Genomic DNA, 18,455 nt, shown 5'->3' on the forward strand with positions numbered 1-18,455 from the left:
TCCATGGAATGTTGGAGGATGAGGGGTGACCCTATAAAGGTTTATGAAATCATGAGGGGCATGAATAGATTAAATAGACAAGATATTTTCCCTGGAGTGGAGTAATCCAGAACTAAAGGGCATAGGTTTAAATTGAGAGGGTAAAGATTTAAAAAGTACCTGAGGGGTAACTTTTTCACGCAGAGTGTGCCAACTAGCTGTTCTATTCATGCCTGTCATAATTTTGTGAACTTCTATTAGGTCATCGATCAGACACCAACGTTAAACTGGAAACAAATTAAGTTTGCCCAATGTCTTGTCAGAGCTAATACACTCCAAACTAGTCAACATCCTGGTAAACCTTTTTGGTACCCTCTCCTCCTGGCTGTCTGTGTCAGTACTGTACACAACATTCCAGATGTGTCTTAACTAAAGTTCTATACAGCTGCAACATGACTTGTCAATGTTTATACTCCATGCCCAACCAATAAAGGCAAGCATACCATACGCCTTCTTGACCACCTTATCCACTTGTGTTGCCACTTTCAAGGAACTGTGGACCTGGATGCTTAGATCTCTCTGCATGTAAAGTTCTGCCATTTACTGTATACTTCCCCAGTCATCAGCAACAAGCAAGATGCTGGTGTCCATTTGTTGAGCTTGTTGTGAGGCATCTCACTTCGAGGACAACTTCAGAACTACTTTGACATAAGCACTGCTAAAAGGTCGATCATTCAATCCTGCCAACAAATGTTGCTTTCCCCCTCGTCTGCTGTAGACACCCTCAAACTCAGTTTGTGGTCTATAAATGCACAGCCTTTTGGGAGTAATAAGAATCAGAAGAGACCTGCGCCTTTTCACCATGGAATTCATTATCTTCAGCTGAGAGTTTAAACTGTGGAAAATGGATTTGGAAATTAGGAGGGCTTTTTAAAATTGTAAGATCAAAAATTTCCCCTAAACCTCTTCCGCCTCTCTATCTCTGTCTCATCCTTTCAGAAGCTTCTTAAAGCCAATCTCTTTGATTAAACCTTTTGGGTCATTTGTCCCAATATCTTATAATTTAGGCTTTTGTCTGACTTTGTCCGAAATCACTGATTTGAAGAATTTTGAGGCATTATTACACATGAAAATTTGCTTTACAAATGCAAAATTGTTGCTAATATGTTAAGTGTGTGACTAATGTCACGCATCTCACAATATCTCACAAAGTCAAAATCAGCTCCATTTTGGGCATTTGCTCTGCCCAAGACTGCAAGGAGAGGTGTGAATGCGGCCCAGTTCATCACACAAACCAGCCTTCCATCCACTGACTCCATCTATTCTTCCTGCTGCCTTGGGAAAGCAATCAACATAATCAAAGACTCCTCCCATGCTGATTATACTCTCTTCCACCCTCTTCCATCAGGTAGAAGATACAAAAGTTTGAAAATACACATCTACGGATTCAAAAACAGCTTTTTCCCCACTGTTATCAGACTTATGAATGGACCTCTCGTGTATTGGAGTTGATCTTTCCCTACATTTTCTGCATTCTCTTCTATTACCCTGATGTACTCATGTAAAGTTTGATTTGTCCAGTTAGCGCTCAAAAGCAATACTTTTCACTCTGTCTCAGCACATGGGACAATAATAAATCAAATCAAATCAAAGAATAGACTGATGAGGTGTTACATTGAGTAAATTGTATGTTATGGTTTATTTCAAAGTTAGAATCAGTTAAACTCTTTGTAGTGAAGGCTGTGCTTCTTGAAATGATAGTAGCTTCCCCCCAATCTATATATTATTTGTGGCCATGTACTGTATTCCCTAATCCAATTATTGTGTGGATGTGTATTCAAATACATTGAGTCTTATAATGCTCAAATGTCCTGTTGTCTGGGCTCACAATTAGCTCTGTCAGTGTTGAACCAGCAGTTGACCAAGTGTCGAATGTCATACAACCAGAAAACGGGAATGCCCTTTCACCCCTGATACCTGGGTTCAAATTCAGGCCAGAGTCAGGGACAAAAACCTCCTCTCTCTGATGGAGAAACTGGGTGGCACTGGGGTTCGAGCTGAGTATTTGGTTTCGCCTTTGGGAAAGTGGGATCAGGTTCCACCACAGAGTCGGGAATGAAAGTTTCTTTCTTCTCGCTGTATCTGGGACTGATTTCACTGTGCTCTCTACATAGTCTTTTAACCTGAATGGTTTGGCTCCTGATAGCAGCCCAGCTGGAAGAAATAATCTTCCTGTCCCCACTGTTCCTGCTCAGAGGTTTTGTTGGGTCGGAAGTTAAGTGAGATTGTAACCTCAGTCCAGTTCCCAATGAACGTGTGCTGCCCTGCACAAACAAACCTCTCGTTTCAGTACTAATTGTCACAGGGATCCTCTTACATAAGTGCACGTGTGGGATGTAAGTGACAATTAAGGACTGTGACCCTCATTGGCTTCCTGTGCCGATTTCCTCTTGTGTTCCTAAGTATTTCACACAGCATTGCTTTGTTCCCCTCCCCACTCTCCCTTCTGAGATAGCATGTGCCATCTGTGCCCAGTAAGACACAAAACATTCATTTTGTGGTCAAAACAAGGTGGCCCAAGGCTCCCATTGAATATAACACCTTCCCACCCACTCCCCCCCCCCCCCCCCCCCCCCCACCCCACCCCATTATACAGGTGGTGCTACCGTTTCAGGAGGGATTTGTGCTCCTGCCAGTGGGAATTGTGGTTTTGTGGAGATTAAAGAGCACAATGAATGGATTTACAGATTCTGCCAGTCCCCACACCTGTGCCCAGAGCTAGGATTTCACCAGCTGTGCAGTACCACCCAAGGTTTGGATTAGGACTCCAGGAAATTAGAATAGCAGACACTTTCAGAATTCACTAGCCCCGAGAAATAAGTGTGAATGTTCCTTTAGCCTTCTCTGCCTTGTAAGTTAATTATATTTACATGAATCGCTTGATCCTTTGTCCTCTGTCTCTACAACTAATTTAATGGGTGATCTTAATAGAACTTGTTGGAGAACGATGCTTACCATCCAACACTGAATTTCAAAGAGGGATGCCAATCATAAAGGCACGTCTTAAAGGATAATATTCATCATAAGAGTTTTTTCTAAAAGGAACCTGCACCATTAAAGTTCCCTTTACAGGGGCATGTTCACCATCATGGACCCTTCTAATGAGGAACATGCCCCAGAAAGGACTTTTGTCCAAAAGAGGTAACATATTTTCATTATCTTTTAAAAGGGAACAAAGAGCTTTGACTAAAAAAACCTTAATTTATTTCTAATGATTCTTAAAGTTGTTTTGTATCGGTCTGAACGATGATTTGGCTAAGGGTCCTGGTTTGGAGAAATTGTAGATGGAACGATATTGGGCAGCTGAGTTCACACACACACACACACACACACACACACACACACACACACACACACACACACACACTTATTGTTCTGAGGTAAAATTGGTTTCCTCATGACATCAGCTTAAAGGTGTCTCTTCCCATATCATTCCTCACTGGTTCAAAAATTATTTTTAAAATGAGTTCTACTCCTGGCAAAATAATTTCTTTTAACTGTTGTGTAGCATGAATCCAAAATAATCAATGCCACCATTGGAGTGTTCAGTTCATGGAAACATTTGTTGATCTATTACAAGAAAAAAAAATCAGCTCTCTATCAGACAGTGGTCAACCAACCAGGGAAAATAACTACAATGGGGCTGGGTCATTTGGATCGATAGGTATGTTGCCCACATATACATGAGTACATGGAATGTGCTTGCATTGCTGCATCTACATCACACACAGCTTGTTGCCTGTATGAATATACTAAGAAATAATTCCAGGCATGTGGAGTATATTTGGAAATTTTGTAGGAGCATTCTTTATTCTTGGAATCCTTGGAGCCCTTTAAGGAGACTGTATTTCTGGCCATCTTGCGTCCAATGTACATTCAGGGATAGGCTGGTGTTTATTCACAACACCATCACAATGTGGCACAACAACTGTGCATGGTGCAGAGACAAATGTTTGCAGTCAGCATCACTGCAAAGTGACAGATTGGCAGCTGATAGCAATAAAGATGGCACTGCCCACATAATCAAAACATAGGTGCTGCCCCAGCTTGTGGATGTTAAGAGTGACAAGGATAATAATGGAGGCAATGCAACTACCACCCTGGGCGGACAACCAATTAACCTGTGGCTGCATTTCCGAGAGAAATATCACTGCTTGTTGTGACCGTTTCAAAGGTACCTTTCTCGTTCCCTATCATCAAGTTGACTGTGCCATGTGGCTAAGTGATTATAGTTCATGTAGTTCCTCGCCTTCCCTGAAAAATAGACACCAAATCTGTAGCCAAATCAGCTCTGATTAAATCGGAATTATGGACATCCAATTAACAAGACTGGAGATTCTCCCATTTGGTTATGTATCCACGCTTGTCTGTGTGATATCACCTATGCTTGCGTTGACGCGTTCTGATTGGAGGACATCTGTCACCAGTAACTGGTGTCACCAGGCCCATTTTAACATGCACAGGCAGCCATTTTGATTGTCGCTTTTGCGTTTGGGCCTGTTATCCTGTCAGGATTTTTTGTGTGGAGTAGTATCGTAGAGTCTCAAGCGAGAGTGGATTCAAAGAACATCTAAATAGAGTATATTTAGAGAAACATTACATCTGCTGAGTCCGAATCTGGAATGCATTTAGAGAGCTTGAATATAAAGAATATTTGAACAGCGCAAAGCTAAAGTTCAATGTTGGAAGTGTGTGCATTTGAGGAAGCTAAATCAAAGGAAATTCAGCGAGTGGGTTCATGGAGCATATTTACACACGTGGGGTATATTTGGCGAGTCTGAATCAGAAGTGAGCTAAGGGAGTGTGCTCATGGAATATGTTAACTTAGCAAAGTTTCAAAATGGAACAGCTTCCTTTACTGAACCTTCAAAGTTCCAAGGCTGAGAGGCAGCAACGCAGAAAGACAGAAGTCGCTCCGCAGATGTTTTACGAGGTCAACGGAACATTGCTTTGGTGCCTCTTCTCTATCCGACACTATACTTTAACAGACTTTATTCAAACAAATTAATATAAAAGTGTACAGACAATAAAGGGAGCTGGGGACCAGCCTGGAATTTATGGTGTGCTTGCTATCTTTCTCATTCAGTGAGAGGCATTATGTTTTGACAGTAATTGTAGCCACAGTGACCCCTACTAAGAGGGAGCATATTTCTGCTTTTGTCGAAGAGATTAAAAAATTGTGATTGTACGTTATAAATGAGCACATGAAATGTAGGGCCATCAACGAGATAAGTGCTCAGCAAATAATTACATGAGGCAACTTCAAGCTAGAAACATCTATAATGTTTTATGCTGGTTTTCACCTGAATAGCCTTCAGTTTACATTCCCCTCGCTCTTGCTCAATACACTTGATTAGAGCTGAAAGGGGTAATAAAGGAGGTCTGAGAGTGAGGAAAGACACCTCCCCTCCCTACGGCTGTCGCTAAACTGTGAAAATAAATACTAAGCCACCAAAGAACACACTGGATGCCAAGGTTCATCTTAGACAAATTTGTTTTTTAGCAGAAGACCAGAGTCAATTCTCAGCTGTAAAAATAAAGGCACTGGGTGACACAATGTATTAGAACACTCACCTTTCACCTCTGGGACTAGGGTTTGAATGTAACCCAGACAGAGTGGATGAAAGCTCTCCTCTATGTCTCTGTCCCTCTCCCTGATGGGTGACTGACTAGTACAGTGCGCTAGAATTTGCCCTTTCACCTCTAGGTCTTGAGCCTGAGGATTGACTGAGTGTAGAGGATGAATTATTCCTGCTTCACAGTCTTTGTTGGAGAACTAGCTGGTGTGGTGCTTTAGATTTCCGAGACTCGAGCTCAAAACTGGGTCCCAGCCTGCAGAGACCGAGGCTCTCTCCTTTCTTTGAATACTGTTAAAGAGCGGAAGGAAATTTTGTGACTGGGATAACACAATTGGCTGCCTGGCTGTTGCTAAATTAAATGATAAGTTTCATACAATGCATAGAGTAGAAATGAGGTCAGATTGGGAAGAATGGCATTTTCCACAAGCTGCCAAGAACCTGGATTCAGATTCGAAGCCTGAATAACATTCATGCCTGCAGGAGACTGTCTAAATATAACTTGGCTTTTCAGAGAAGGTGTAATTTCTGCTCTAATAATTTTTAAATTCTCATGATATACCCAAAAAATCTGGGCTCTGCACATTCCAGATTCCTGTGTCCATATATGTCACGTAAACGAATCACACTGTAATTCCATGGCTCTGCCAATGGGGGTACCCTAGCACTGGAAAAAGGTGGCATTATCCTCCAGCAAATTCAAAGGAGCCATTTTAATTTTGAGTGTGGGTGTCAAGGTAAACGATGAGACTATAAAAATCCAGAATGAATGCGTAATTTTAGAAAAGATAGCATTTTATCTCTGCACCCTGAGCTCAGCATCAAATCCTGCTTCATCCAATCTTCATTGGCATGGAGTCATGGAATGGTCACAGCAACAAATGGAGACCATTCAGTCCCCTGTATCAGTGCTAGCACTCTGTGACAGTAACTCAGTTAGTCCCACAGCCCGGCCTTTCCCTATAGCCGCATAAATGTATTCTGTTTAGGTAATGATCCAATTCTCCCTGAAAACCACTAGTGAATCTGCCAAACTGTCAGTCAGTGCATTCAGATCCTGGGTGAAAATGAGGACTGGAGGTACTGGAGATTAAGAGTTGAGAGTGAGGTGCTGGAAAAGCACAGCAGGTCACACAGCACCTGAGGAGCAGGGCAAAAGCCCTTCATCAGGAAGGATCGCATTCCAGATCCTAACCGCATGCTGAGTATAAAGGTTCATCTTCATGTCACCACTGCACTCATCTCTGTCACATACAATAACAGAGGTTCTGGAACATATTTTTGAAAGGTTGCAAGTCCTTGCAGTTTCAAAGTATTGAAATAATTCAAAGGACAAGCAGATTGAATCAACATAATGAAAACACAATCTGTGACGTTATATGTATTTTTTGCTCCCTGCTCTGTAGAAGGGGAGGAAGCACCCCAGACCCTCTGACAGATCCCTCCCTTACGTGATGTTGAACAACCTCAGAACAGCTTGTTAGATCCCTACTGGACATAAGCCTGACAGAGGGTTCATTGTTGGCTGCCGGTAGATTTATAAAATGTGGACACTGACCCTACCTTCAACTCTGCTCAAGTGCCTGGTAGGGTTGCTAACTCCTGCTGATCATAGGTACTGATGGAGGTTTAATTGTGTGAACTCTGACCTCAGGCAGACCTGCCCCTGTGCTCCAATGATTGGTTGCTCAAGAGGCCTAGCGTCATGGCACACCGTTTCTCCATCAAGATCCTATAATTCTCTCTCCTGAGTTATCTTTACTTTGTGGAGTCTCCCTGAGAATGCTCAGGGGTTGGCAACCTTCAAGTAGTCTTCAAAGGCTGAAGTATGTTTCCCACGTCCCAACATTCAGGGTACCCTAATCAATTGTGATTTGGAGGTGCTAGTGTTGGACTGGGGTGTATAAAGTTAAAAGTCACACAACACCAGGTTATAGTCCAACAGGTTTAATTGGAAGCACACTAGCTTTCGGAGCGCCGCTCCTTCATCAGGTGGTTGTCAATTGTAATCGCCTCAACCGCTAGCCTATCACCTGCCCAGGAATTGGGCCCAGTCCAGTGGCATAATCACACACTGTTTACCAACTGAACCAAGAGAAGAGCAGGGCCTGTAGTTTGTGAGTGTCAGGGCTTCATTTTATCGAACAAAATATGTTGTTTATGTTTCAGGCATGACCTAAATTGCAGGGTTAAAAACCCTAGTTTCTTCAGCAAAAGCCTAGGCAACAAAGCTCTCATTCATATGTGGAGTTGACACAGGCCCACTCATAGTATTTTCTAGCTGTCTGGTTCCCCTGTAATGAGTTCTTTGGTGAAAGCTTGATGGATGTAATACAAGTAATAATAATTATTATCAGCGCTATTAGCTGCTGTGCAAGGAATGTTTATGCAACTGAAACTTCCTGGCTCTGAACCTGCAGAGCATTTAAAACCAAGTGTCAACTTAAGGGGAAATCGGACAGATTATAGACACCATACAGGTGAAAGGAATTCTAATTAGCTTTTCGAGAGGAAGCCCACTAGGGCCCCTCCACAAACAGGGACACTTTTGTGAATGATCAACCACAGCTCCCATTGCTATGTGACTTGACTGACCTCAAATAATGCAGCGCTATTGCAAAGTGACTGACAGCTGACCCCACAGTAACACAGAGACATATTGCAAAGTGATTGACTGACTAACCCCCCCTCCCCTTCTCACACCACACTGGACAAGTGATTGACCCCCGTGGAAGCATAGACCTATTATTTTGTGACTGACAAACCACACAGAAACAGATTCCAACTCTAAATGGCCAATTGAAAGGAGATGATTCAGTGGGAGCAAAGATTGACCATTGTGTTCCTAGCGTGCTGCTGCCTCCTTGCCATTTTACCCACATATTCTTTCTGAAGCAACCAAAATCACCACCAGCTCTGGCAGTGTGAAGGCCTCATGGATATATTGAAAAGAAGGTCCGCTAACATATTTAAGATCTGATTCTAATCATAGTAGTTACATACCAGTGCCAGACTCTTCAGGTTATGAGACCATGGGTCAAGTTTTTGGAATTCTCTCCCTAAATGCACTGTGACTGTATCCACAACATAAAGACTGCAATAGTGCAAGAAGACAGCTTACTCTCACCTTCTCAAGGGCAATGAGGGACAGGCACTAAATGCTGATCCAGCCAGCATCCCTTCATATTCTTTCAACAATGAACAAATCCAGGCCGAGAAGGCACAAGAATTAACCCAATTTTTCATTTATTTTCATTCTCTTATAGGCTGGGAGGACATGACAATCCAAGATACCACTGCCTCAGTTATCCTATTTCTCTCTTTCCTTTATAGGATATAGCACATCAATAATACAGAAGACATAATGTATAGGAGTAATGGTCTGCTTAACACAACCCAATTAATCCTCCTGAACCCCACTTTACTGAAAGATCACTCTTAGCCTTAATATCCATGTGGAATTCACCTTAGCGACTTCACCTCGTAGGAACAAAGGGACAGGAGTAGGACATTGAGCCCGCCCCATCATCCAATATAATCATGGCTGATTGGATACTGCAATAACTCTTACTCATCCCATCTCCATAGCCCTGTTACGCCACTTACAATCAGAAATCTATCAGTCTCTATCCTAAACATAATGAAAGACTGAGCTTCCACAACCATTGATGATAGAATATTTCAAAGGTTTACAACCCTTTGATTAAAAAAAAGTCTTCTCATTTCAAGCCTTAGTGGCACCAATCTTATTCTTAAGTCTCTGGTTCTAGACTCATCAACCAAGGGAAACATCTTACTTGTATCTACTCTATCTTTATAAATACTTCATAGATTTCAATGAAACTACCTCTTATTCTTTGATACTCTATAATAAAGGCCAATCTCTCTTCGTAAGATAGCCCTGCCATCCCGGGAATAAGTCTGGTGAATCTTCATTGCACTCCTTTTATGGTAATAATATCTTTCCCGAGATAAGGAGACCAAACCTGCACACAGTACTCCAGGTGTGGTCAAACCAAGCACCTATACAACTGAAGCAAGATTTCACTACTCTCTTATTCTATTGCATCATGTATTCTACAGTGGTGGTTAAGCTGATGTTCTAGTCAGTGTTAAATATTAGCAACAAAAGAAATCTATAAATTCATTTCCTGGTCAATTGCTCTAGGCTGCAGTGGCAATAACTCTCCTTTAAGAAGTTAAAAGTCTGAGACAGAGTTTGATTTAATGTCTGTCATTGCAGCCATTGGACAAGTAATTGGTTCGATGCTTCTAACAGATTGTAAAAGGGAGTTTCTTTGCTCGAAATGGAACAGTTGCTGTCTTCCTGAACTGACTACAACTCTTCTAAATTGTGCGACAGGATTGACCTCGTTTTCTGAATATGTCTATCTGCCCCTTGTGCCACAGAGTTGCAACATTCGAATACAGCGCGCCACTACACTCTCCTGCAGAACACCACCAACTATCGCATTCTACTGATGGACGAAGATCATGACCGCATGTATGTGGGCACCAAGGACTACATCGTCTCGCTGGACCTGCACAACATCAACCGGGAGCCTTTATTAGTAAGTGAATGTAGTACATCTATTTTGGCATATACTGAACTCCTTAAACTAATCCAAACAAATCCCATTCTGTCCATAAAAACAAAGGTAGTCATAGGCTTCCAACACCATCTTCATATATTAGATAAGTATGGCCCTCTCTGTGTCAATTGTAAACATTACTATTAAGGGTCTGCAGGTTTAGGTACTCACTGAATAGTGCTTTGTGTATGTGCTACAATTGTAGTACCTCTATCTCTGGGCCAAAAGGTCTGTGCCTTCAGCCTTTAGATGTACCATAACTTATCAGGAATGCCCCAGGGAGCAACTAACAGTTGCTTCATATACAGTATATGGCTCAAAATATCAGAATACAATGGATTACCCAAAGGGGGACCAGCACGGTTCATGAAATGGAGTATGAGGCAGAGAATTCAGAGGCAGATGATGATAGTGATCAGTCTGAAAAAAATTGTATAAGTCACTAGAAGCTTCAATCGCTCAATGAATATGTTTGTCATGGATTTTTTTAACTGTGTGGTGTTAGAAAGTGATTGCACCTCAACAGTGCATGGATCTACTCAGTGGTGAGGATTGATCTAAGGTCAGGGAATTTGAAAGCTCTGTTTGTTTTAGGTTTGAGGATGACAACGTACTGTGGTTACTAAAAGGCGTAGTGCTTCCAAGTAAAATAAGTGAAGTAAATCGCTTTATTAATCCCTCTAATTAGATACATTTGCTGTTAAGTAAGTCTTCCCTGAAAAAGACCCAAATTAACCTGGGCATGAAACACAATAAAGCAATTGTTTCTGGTAAGTCAGTGGATCTATAGTTTACCCAATCAGGGCCTGACTATGTCCCTCAGTAAAACCTGATGTATCTAAACAGAATGTTAGTAAGGCTAGTATTGATTAGGTGATACAAATCAGAGAGAAAAACAAGCAATTTGTCTTAAAGCTGCACATGCAGTTTGCTTACTTCTTGTTAAGGATGTGAAGTCCTGTCAAAGGATACAGCAGTCTGTTTCACATTGAATTGCAGATATGTTTTGGGATGACACTCCTGAGAACAACAGCACAACAGACTCGGGGTTGGACAATTGTCGTCATCCCAGTGAACATGATGCACGTTGAAAGGGCTATCTGATCCAAGGGCCAATTGACTAAAGTGGGACATCAGCTGACATATATTTTAGAAGTGTCCACTGATCAGCAGGAGGCCGGCCCTCCTGTGGCAGGTCCCAAACCCTGAACTGAGAGACCTAAGTTCAAGTCCCACCTCCTCCAGAGTTGTGTTATAGCATCCCTGAATAAGTTGATTAGGAAAAATAGGTTGAACAGAGAGAGAGATATCTCATGTAGGACATGCAAGCACAGTTACTGCACTCTTAAATATTGGTAAAACTTTGAAGATTATGACCAAGACATGAGGACCATGGATTGTCTGAATCGTGTAAATAGTTGGAAAGTAAGAAAGCGGAGTGAAAATTCTAATAGTGAGTCTCTTGTGTTCGAAAATGATCACGTGCTGGAGAAGAGTTCCCAACTGGGCAAGAGGTGGTATAATATCGAAGTATGCAAGTTGAGGCTACAACGTGGGTATATTACATGATGAAAGGAGGGGTTACAGAAGAGTCTCAAGACAGCAATTGAAGCTGAAATCTTTATGACTGTATGTTTGGTGGCACTAATCAAATATTCCATAAACTACCAGGAGAGGAAAACTAAATGGGATTAGATAGTTGGAAGGAATTCAGAGTTTATTTTGAAGTACATACGTCAATAGATTTCTATGGAAAATGTTTTTTTCAGATTGGATTTATAGGAAATAAAGGCACAACTCAGAGACATAGGAAATTAAGGGAATTAAAAATAACACTCATATCCATTTAACGCCTCAGCACATCTCTGAACAATTCTCAAAGGGCTTCCGTGTGAATTGTATTTGAAACACAACTATAGTGACGCAAGAGGAAGGAACAAGTATTACAGTTTTAGATGATGTATAAAACAAAGGAGACTTGCTGGGATATGAATAAGAGATTGGAGTGGTTCCAATGAATGATTGTTTAAAGTTTTGCATTGCCTAGGACCCATATCAAAGATAAATTAATACAGTTGTTTTACTGTTAAAACCTGGTCATTCTGAGTTTTATAAACCTCCACAATCCTGAACTTTTGCCCCACTTCATTCAACCAAGCTAACCGGGTGTGCGAGAGGGCTCCATTTCTGCTTTAACACGTGATCATATGAGCATTTGTAGTTTCAAGACAGAACTGAGAGGATAGTTAAACAGCCAATATGCTATCCACAAAGTCTAAATAGTATTAGCACACAGTGTTTTATTATTTCACGGGATTGCTTGCAAGGCCAGAATTTGTTCCCCTTGTGATGGTGGTGGTCAGTTGCCTTCTGAACTGCCACAGTCTGTCGAGTAGGTACCACCCACAGTGCTGTTGGTGGGGGGGATTCCCAGACCTTTGACCCAGTAACAGTGAAGGAAAGGTAATGATATGTTCCAGTGTAACTAATATCAACAAAAAGTGAGCATTAGACAGTATGTTATCGACACTGAATATTATCGACACTTGTTTTGTACTATGTTATATAGTGTACATCAATACAGTCTGAGTGTTATTGATACTGTATTGCCAACACTTGATGAGATTTATAGACACAGTGTAATCATTATCACAGGATATTATCACACGGTGTGGATATTATCAATAGCATCTGAGTATTATTGACACAGTGTTTTATCACCACTATGAGAGATTTATAGGCACCGTGTACTATCACAAAGCAATTATCGCACAGTGTGGATATTACCATATCAGTGTGAGTGTTATATATAACACAATGTGAGATAACACTCACATTTTTATCCAGTTTGTCGGTTAGTTTAGATGACTAGTGTGTGGTACAGAATAGGCTGCAGGACAGGCTCTGCCTCCTTGCCTTGTCCCATGCTTAATGTGGAGTAGTGCCCTTCAAACTACACACACCTTGTCTGTCTCCCTCTCTAACAGAGAATGTGTTGCTTGTGTTCCCTCATAGATATTGGCCAATGACCCGAGCATTGCCAGTTTAGTGAGAGTGTTATCAACCACCTTGGGTTATTTCCAGAGCAGTATTTTCATGAGGAGGGGGAGGTTTTGTTCAGTCAGATTGAGCGTTATTGGAACACATGAAGTTTTACAAGTGCTAATTGAGGCAGGGTCTTTAGATCTCATCAAAAGGAAATGATATGTGAACATTTAAAGGAGAAGATTTACAAGAGGATTTTAAGAAACGGAAAATGACAAAACAGACGACTCGAAGAGAAGAACAATCTTCGACCAGCTCAGACATGTTCGGATTTGTGTTCTGTCATTTCTGCTATTCTTCACATGAAAACCAATGTTGCATTTCATTTCTTTCAGATTCACTGGTCCGTCAGTCAGCAGAGACGAGACGAGTGTGTTCTTTCTGGTAAAGATCAGAATGTAAGTGCTTGAACTATCCAACCTTCTGTCTTCATTGACTAATGCCCCACAACTATGGAAAGAATGCTTGCCTTTCACAGGTCACAAAAGAACTAGCAGTTATCACTTCCTCAGATAGTCCTCACCAATAAATTACTTTTCAAGTACAGTCACTATTGTATAGGGTTAAGACAGGGACTAGCTTGCCTGCAGGTAACGAAAGGTCAATCATTTTATGATGGAGAATGGTTGACCATTCTCTCCTCTGGGAACTACCGACACAATATTCTTCCTCACCCCCTCCCCTGCTCATCTGAACAAATGAACTGTTTAGTATTTTTACTCAAGGACACATTTAGTACCACAGAGCTATACCAGCCTCACTTATAGCTAGGTGTTCTATAACCCACTATCATTTTGACCTGGAAATGAGAATGGTAGCTACAGAGTCAGAAAGACCCTTTATTAATATTAGGGCAGACTGAGAACAGTATCACTTCTTTTTTCATTAACGTTTTGTCTGTAGTGTTGATCTGTGTCACGTGCATGCGCTCAATAGTAAAATGCTCATTTTTGAAAGTGACATGGTTTCAATAAACTGCAACAAAAAATAATTCCGTTTTAGAGCTTGTACCAGAAGTCCACGTGAGGATCTCTCAAAAATTGCTTGTTGACTTGCCCATTATAAATGCTGATAGGCACCTACTGACCCCTATGTTATAGGCTTTCTCACTGAAGTCCCCAGACATGTGAGTGATCCGCAGTATCACATTTCTGCCTGACCGTCATCCAATTTATTGCCATTGCCGATTTAATGACATTGCTTCTGCTGCTTGTGGAGAAGTACCAACCTTTCTATGATGAGAGCTACCCTGTCTTTCTGCAGTGAGGACAGGGGTTGCTAAGGAATGTATCGACCTTGGAGCATAACTCAGATAACTTGCAAAACGCCAGTCATTTATGCATAGTTTTAATGGATCGGCTTGAAATAGGGATGCTGCCACTGCGTCACAATACTATTTTGCTTTGGAAATTGCCCTGGCAGGGAGATGGGAAAGGCTGTTAGGGCTGAATGGCCTCAACTTTGTCAGGAATGCTTCAAACTCCAAGTAGAGGGAAAGATGTTTGCTTGCTGCAATCATAGTGCTGTTCAGAGCTGGGATTGAACTATGACCCTGGTGTTATAATCACTATGATCTCAGAACAACGAACAAAGAAAATGACAGCACAGGAACAGGCCCTTCGGCCCTCCAAGCCTGTGTCGATCCAGATCTTCTATCTAAACCTGCTGCCTATTTTCTAAGGGTCTGTATCCCTTTGCTCCCTGCCCATTCATCTGTCTAAATGAATCTGTATCTGTATCTGTCTAAATACAGCTTTAGACAGATTTGTCTAAATACAACTTAAATGATGCTATCGTTCCCGCCTCAACCACCTCTGCTGGCAATGTGTTCCAGGCCATAACCCCCCCTCTGCGTAAAGAACTTTCCACGCATATCTCCCCTAAACCTTGTCCCTCTCACTTTGAACTCATGACCCCTAGTAACTGAGTCCCCCATTCTGGGAAAAAAGCTTCTTGCTATCCACCCTGTCTATACCTCTCATGATTTTGTGGACCTCAATCAGGTCCCCCCTCAGCCTCTGTCTTTCTGTTGAAAACAATCCTAATCTATTCAACCTCTCTTCATAGCTAGTGCCCTCCATATCAGGCGACATCCTGGTGAATCTCCTCTGCACTCTCCCCAAAGCATCCACATCCTTTTGATAATGTGGCGACCAGAACTGTACACAGTTTTCCAAATGTGGCCGAACCAAAGTCCCATACAACTGTAACATGACCTGCCAACTCTTGTACTCAATACCCTGTCCAATAAAGGAAAGCATGCTGTATGCCTTCTTGATCACTTTACTGACCTGCATTGCCACCTTCAGGGAACAATAGACCTGATCACCCAGATCTCTCTGTATGTTAATTTTCCCCAGGACTTTTTCATTTACTATATAGCTCACTCTTGAATTGGATATTCCAGAATGCATCCACCTCGCATTTGCCCAGATTGAACTCCATCTGCCATTTCTCTGCCCATCTCTCCAATCTATCTATATTCTGCTGTATTCTCTGACAGTCCCCTTCACCATCTGCTACTCCATCAATCTTGGTGTCATTTATAAACTTGCTAATCAGGCAACCGATACCTTCCTCCAAATCATTTAGATATATCACAAACAACAGTGGTCCTAGCATGGATCCCTGTGGAACACCACTGGTCACAGGTTTCCATTTTGAGAAACTCCCTTCCACTATTACACTCTGTCTCCTGTTTCCAGCCAGTTCTCTATCCAGCTAGCTAGTACACCCTGGACCCCATGCGACTTCACCTTCTCCATCAGCTTACCATGGGCAACCTTAAAAAACACATTAGTAAGTCAATGTATATGACATCTACAGCCCTTCCCCCATCAATTAACTTTGCCACCTCCTCCAAGAATTCTATAAGGTTTGTAAGACATGACCTTTCCTGCACAAAACCATGCTGCCCATCACTGATAAACCCATTTTCTTCCAAATGGGAATAGATCCTATCCCTCCAGCAGTATCTTTTCCATCAGCTTCCCTACCACTGACATCAGGCACACCAGTCTATAATTACCTGGATTAGCCCTGCTGGCCGTCTTAAACAAGGGGACAATATTAGCAATTCTCCAGTCCTCCAGGACCTCACCTGGGTTCAAGGATGCTGCAAAGGTATCTGTTAAAGCCCCAGCTATTTCCTCTCTTGCTTCCCTCAGTAACCAGGGATAGATCCCATCCAGACCTGGGGACTTGTCTATTTTAATGCTTTTTAGAATACCCAAAACCTGCTCCCTCCTTATGCTGACTTGAGCTAGAGTACTCACAGATCTATCACTAACCTCAACATCTGTCAAGCATCTCAGCTATCCAGCCAATAGTATATACATATATCCCACTGTCTGCCTCTAACGCATAAAACATTGCCAACAACAATTTGTATTTACATAGTACCTTCAGTGTAGTGAGACATCCCAAGTCTTACATGGCTTTACGTGGACAGGGCCTGGGAAATGAATATTCAAGGCTACACGTGCTATCATAAGGATAGACTGACGGGCAGAGGGGGGTGGGGTGGCCATGTTGGTAAGGGATGATATTTAGTCCCTTGCACGGGGGGACCTAGAATCAGGGGATGTAGAGTCTGTGTGGATAGAACTGAGAAATACTAAGGGTAAAAAGACCCTCTTGGGAGTTATCTACAGGCCCCCAAACAGTAGTCTGGATGTCGGATGTAAGTTAAATCAGGAGTTGAAATTGGCCTGTCGCAAAGATGTTACTACAGTTGTTATGGGGGATTTCAACATGCAGGTAGACTGGGAGAATCAGGATGGTATTGGACCTCAAGAAAGAGACTTTGTGGAGTGCTTCAGAGATGGATTCTTAGAACAGCTGGTGCTGGAGCCGACCAGGAAGAAGGCAATTCTGGATCTCGTATTGTGCAACGAACCAGACTTGGTCAGGGACCTCGAAGTGAAGGAGTCATTGGGAAGTAGTGACCATAATACAATAAGCTTCAATCTGCAATTTGAGAGGAAGAGGGTACAATCGGAAGTGACAATATTTCTGTTGATTAAAGGGAATTATGGAGCTATGAAGGAGGAGCTGGCCAAAGTTCAATGGTGCAATACCTTAGCAGGGATGACAGTGGAGGAACAATGGCAGATATTTCTGTATATAATGAAGAAGATGCAGGATCAGTTCATTCCAAAAAGGAAGAAAGATCCTAGGAGGAGGCATGGGTGGCCATGGCTGACGAGGGAAATTAAGAAACATATAAAGTTAAAAGAGAACAAGTATAACATAGCAAAGATAAGTGGAAAAACGGAGGACTGGGAAGCTTTTAAAGAACAACAGAGGATTACTAAGAAGGAAATATGCAGAGAAAAAATGAGGTATGAAGGTAAACTGGCCAAAAATATAAAGGAGGATAGTAAAAGCTCTTTTAGGTATGCGAAAGGCAAAAAAATGGTTAGGACTAAAATTAGGCAGAAACAGGGGAATATATCACGGGGACCAAAGAAATGGCAGAAGAATTGAATTGGTACTTCAGATCTGTGTTCACTGGGGAAGATACAAGCAATCTCCCTGAGGTAACAGTGGCTGAAGGACCTGAACTGAAGGGAATTTATATTTGCCAGGAATTGGTTTTGTAGAGACTGTTAGGTCTGAAGGTTGATAAGTCCCCGGGGCCTGATGGTCTACATCCCAGGGTACTGAAGGAGGTGGCTGGAGAAATCGTGGAGGCGTTGGGGATTATTTTCCAGAGTTCAATAGATTCAGGATCAGTTCCTGCAGATTGGAGGGTGGGTAATGTTATACCACTTTTTAAGAAAGGTGGGAGAGAGAAAGCGGGAAATTATAGACCAGTTAGTCTGACCTCAGTGGTGGGAAAGATGCTGGAGTCTATTATAAAGGATGAAATTAGGACACATCTGGATAGTAGTAACAGGATAGGTCAGAGTCAGCATGGATTTATGAAGGGGAAATCATGCTTGACTAATCTTCTGGAATTTTTTGAGGATGTAACTCTGAAGATGGATGAGGGAGATCCAGTAGATGTAGTGTACCTGGACTTTCAGAAAGTTTTTGATAAAGTCCCACATATGAGGTTAGTGAGCAAAATTAGGGCACATGGTATTGGGGGCAAAGTACTAACTTGGATTGAAAGTTGGTTGGCTGATAGGAAACAAAGAGTAGTGATAAACGGCTCCATTTTGGAATGGCAGGCAGTGACCAGTGGGGTACCGCAGGG

General features: G+C 42.0%; 1 protein-coding gene across 3 annotated transcripts in view; it reads left to right on the forward strand.

Annotated features, from left to right (window-relative positions):
• sema3fb (sema domain, immunoglobulin domain (Ig), short basic domain, secreted, (semaphorin) 3Fb) overlaps nt 1-18,455 on the forward strand; it is a 257,392-nt gene that overhangs the window by 154,578 nt on the left and 84,359 nt on the right. For all 3 annotated transcript variants that reach the window (XM_072581928.1, XM_072581931.1, XM_072581930.1), the window contains exons 3-4: nt 10,026-10,186; nt 13,588-13,650. In XM_072581928.1, coding sequence (XP_072438029.1) covers nt 10,026-10,186; nt 13,588-13,650 — 224 coding nt within the window. The remainder of the gene's footprint in view (nt 1-10,025; nt 10,187-13,587; nt 13,651-18,455) is intronic.

Source organism: Chiloscyllium punctatum, chromosome 12, assembly GCF_047496795.1.
Source record: "Chiloscyllium punctatum isolate Juve2018m chromosome 12, sChiPun1.3, whole genome shotgun sequence".
In the NCBI taxonomy this organism is placed as follows: Eukaryota; Metazoa; Chordata; class Chondrichthyes; order Orectolobiformes; family Hemiscylliidae; genus Chiloscyllium; species Chiloscyllium punctatum.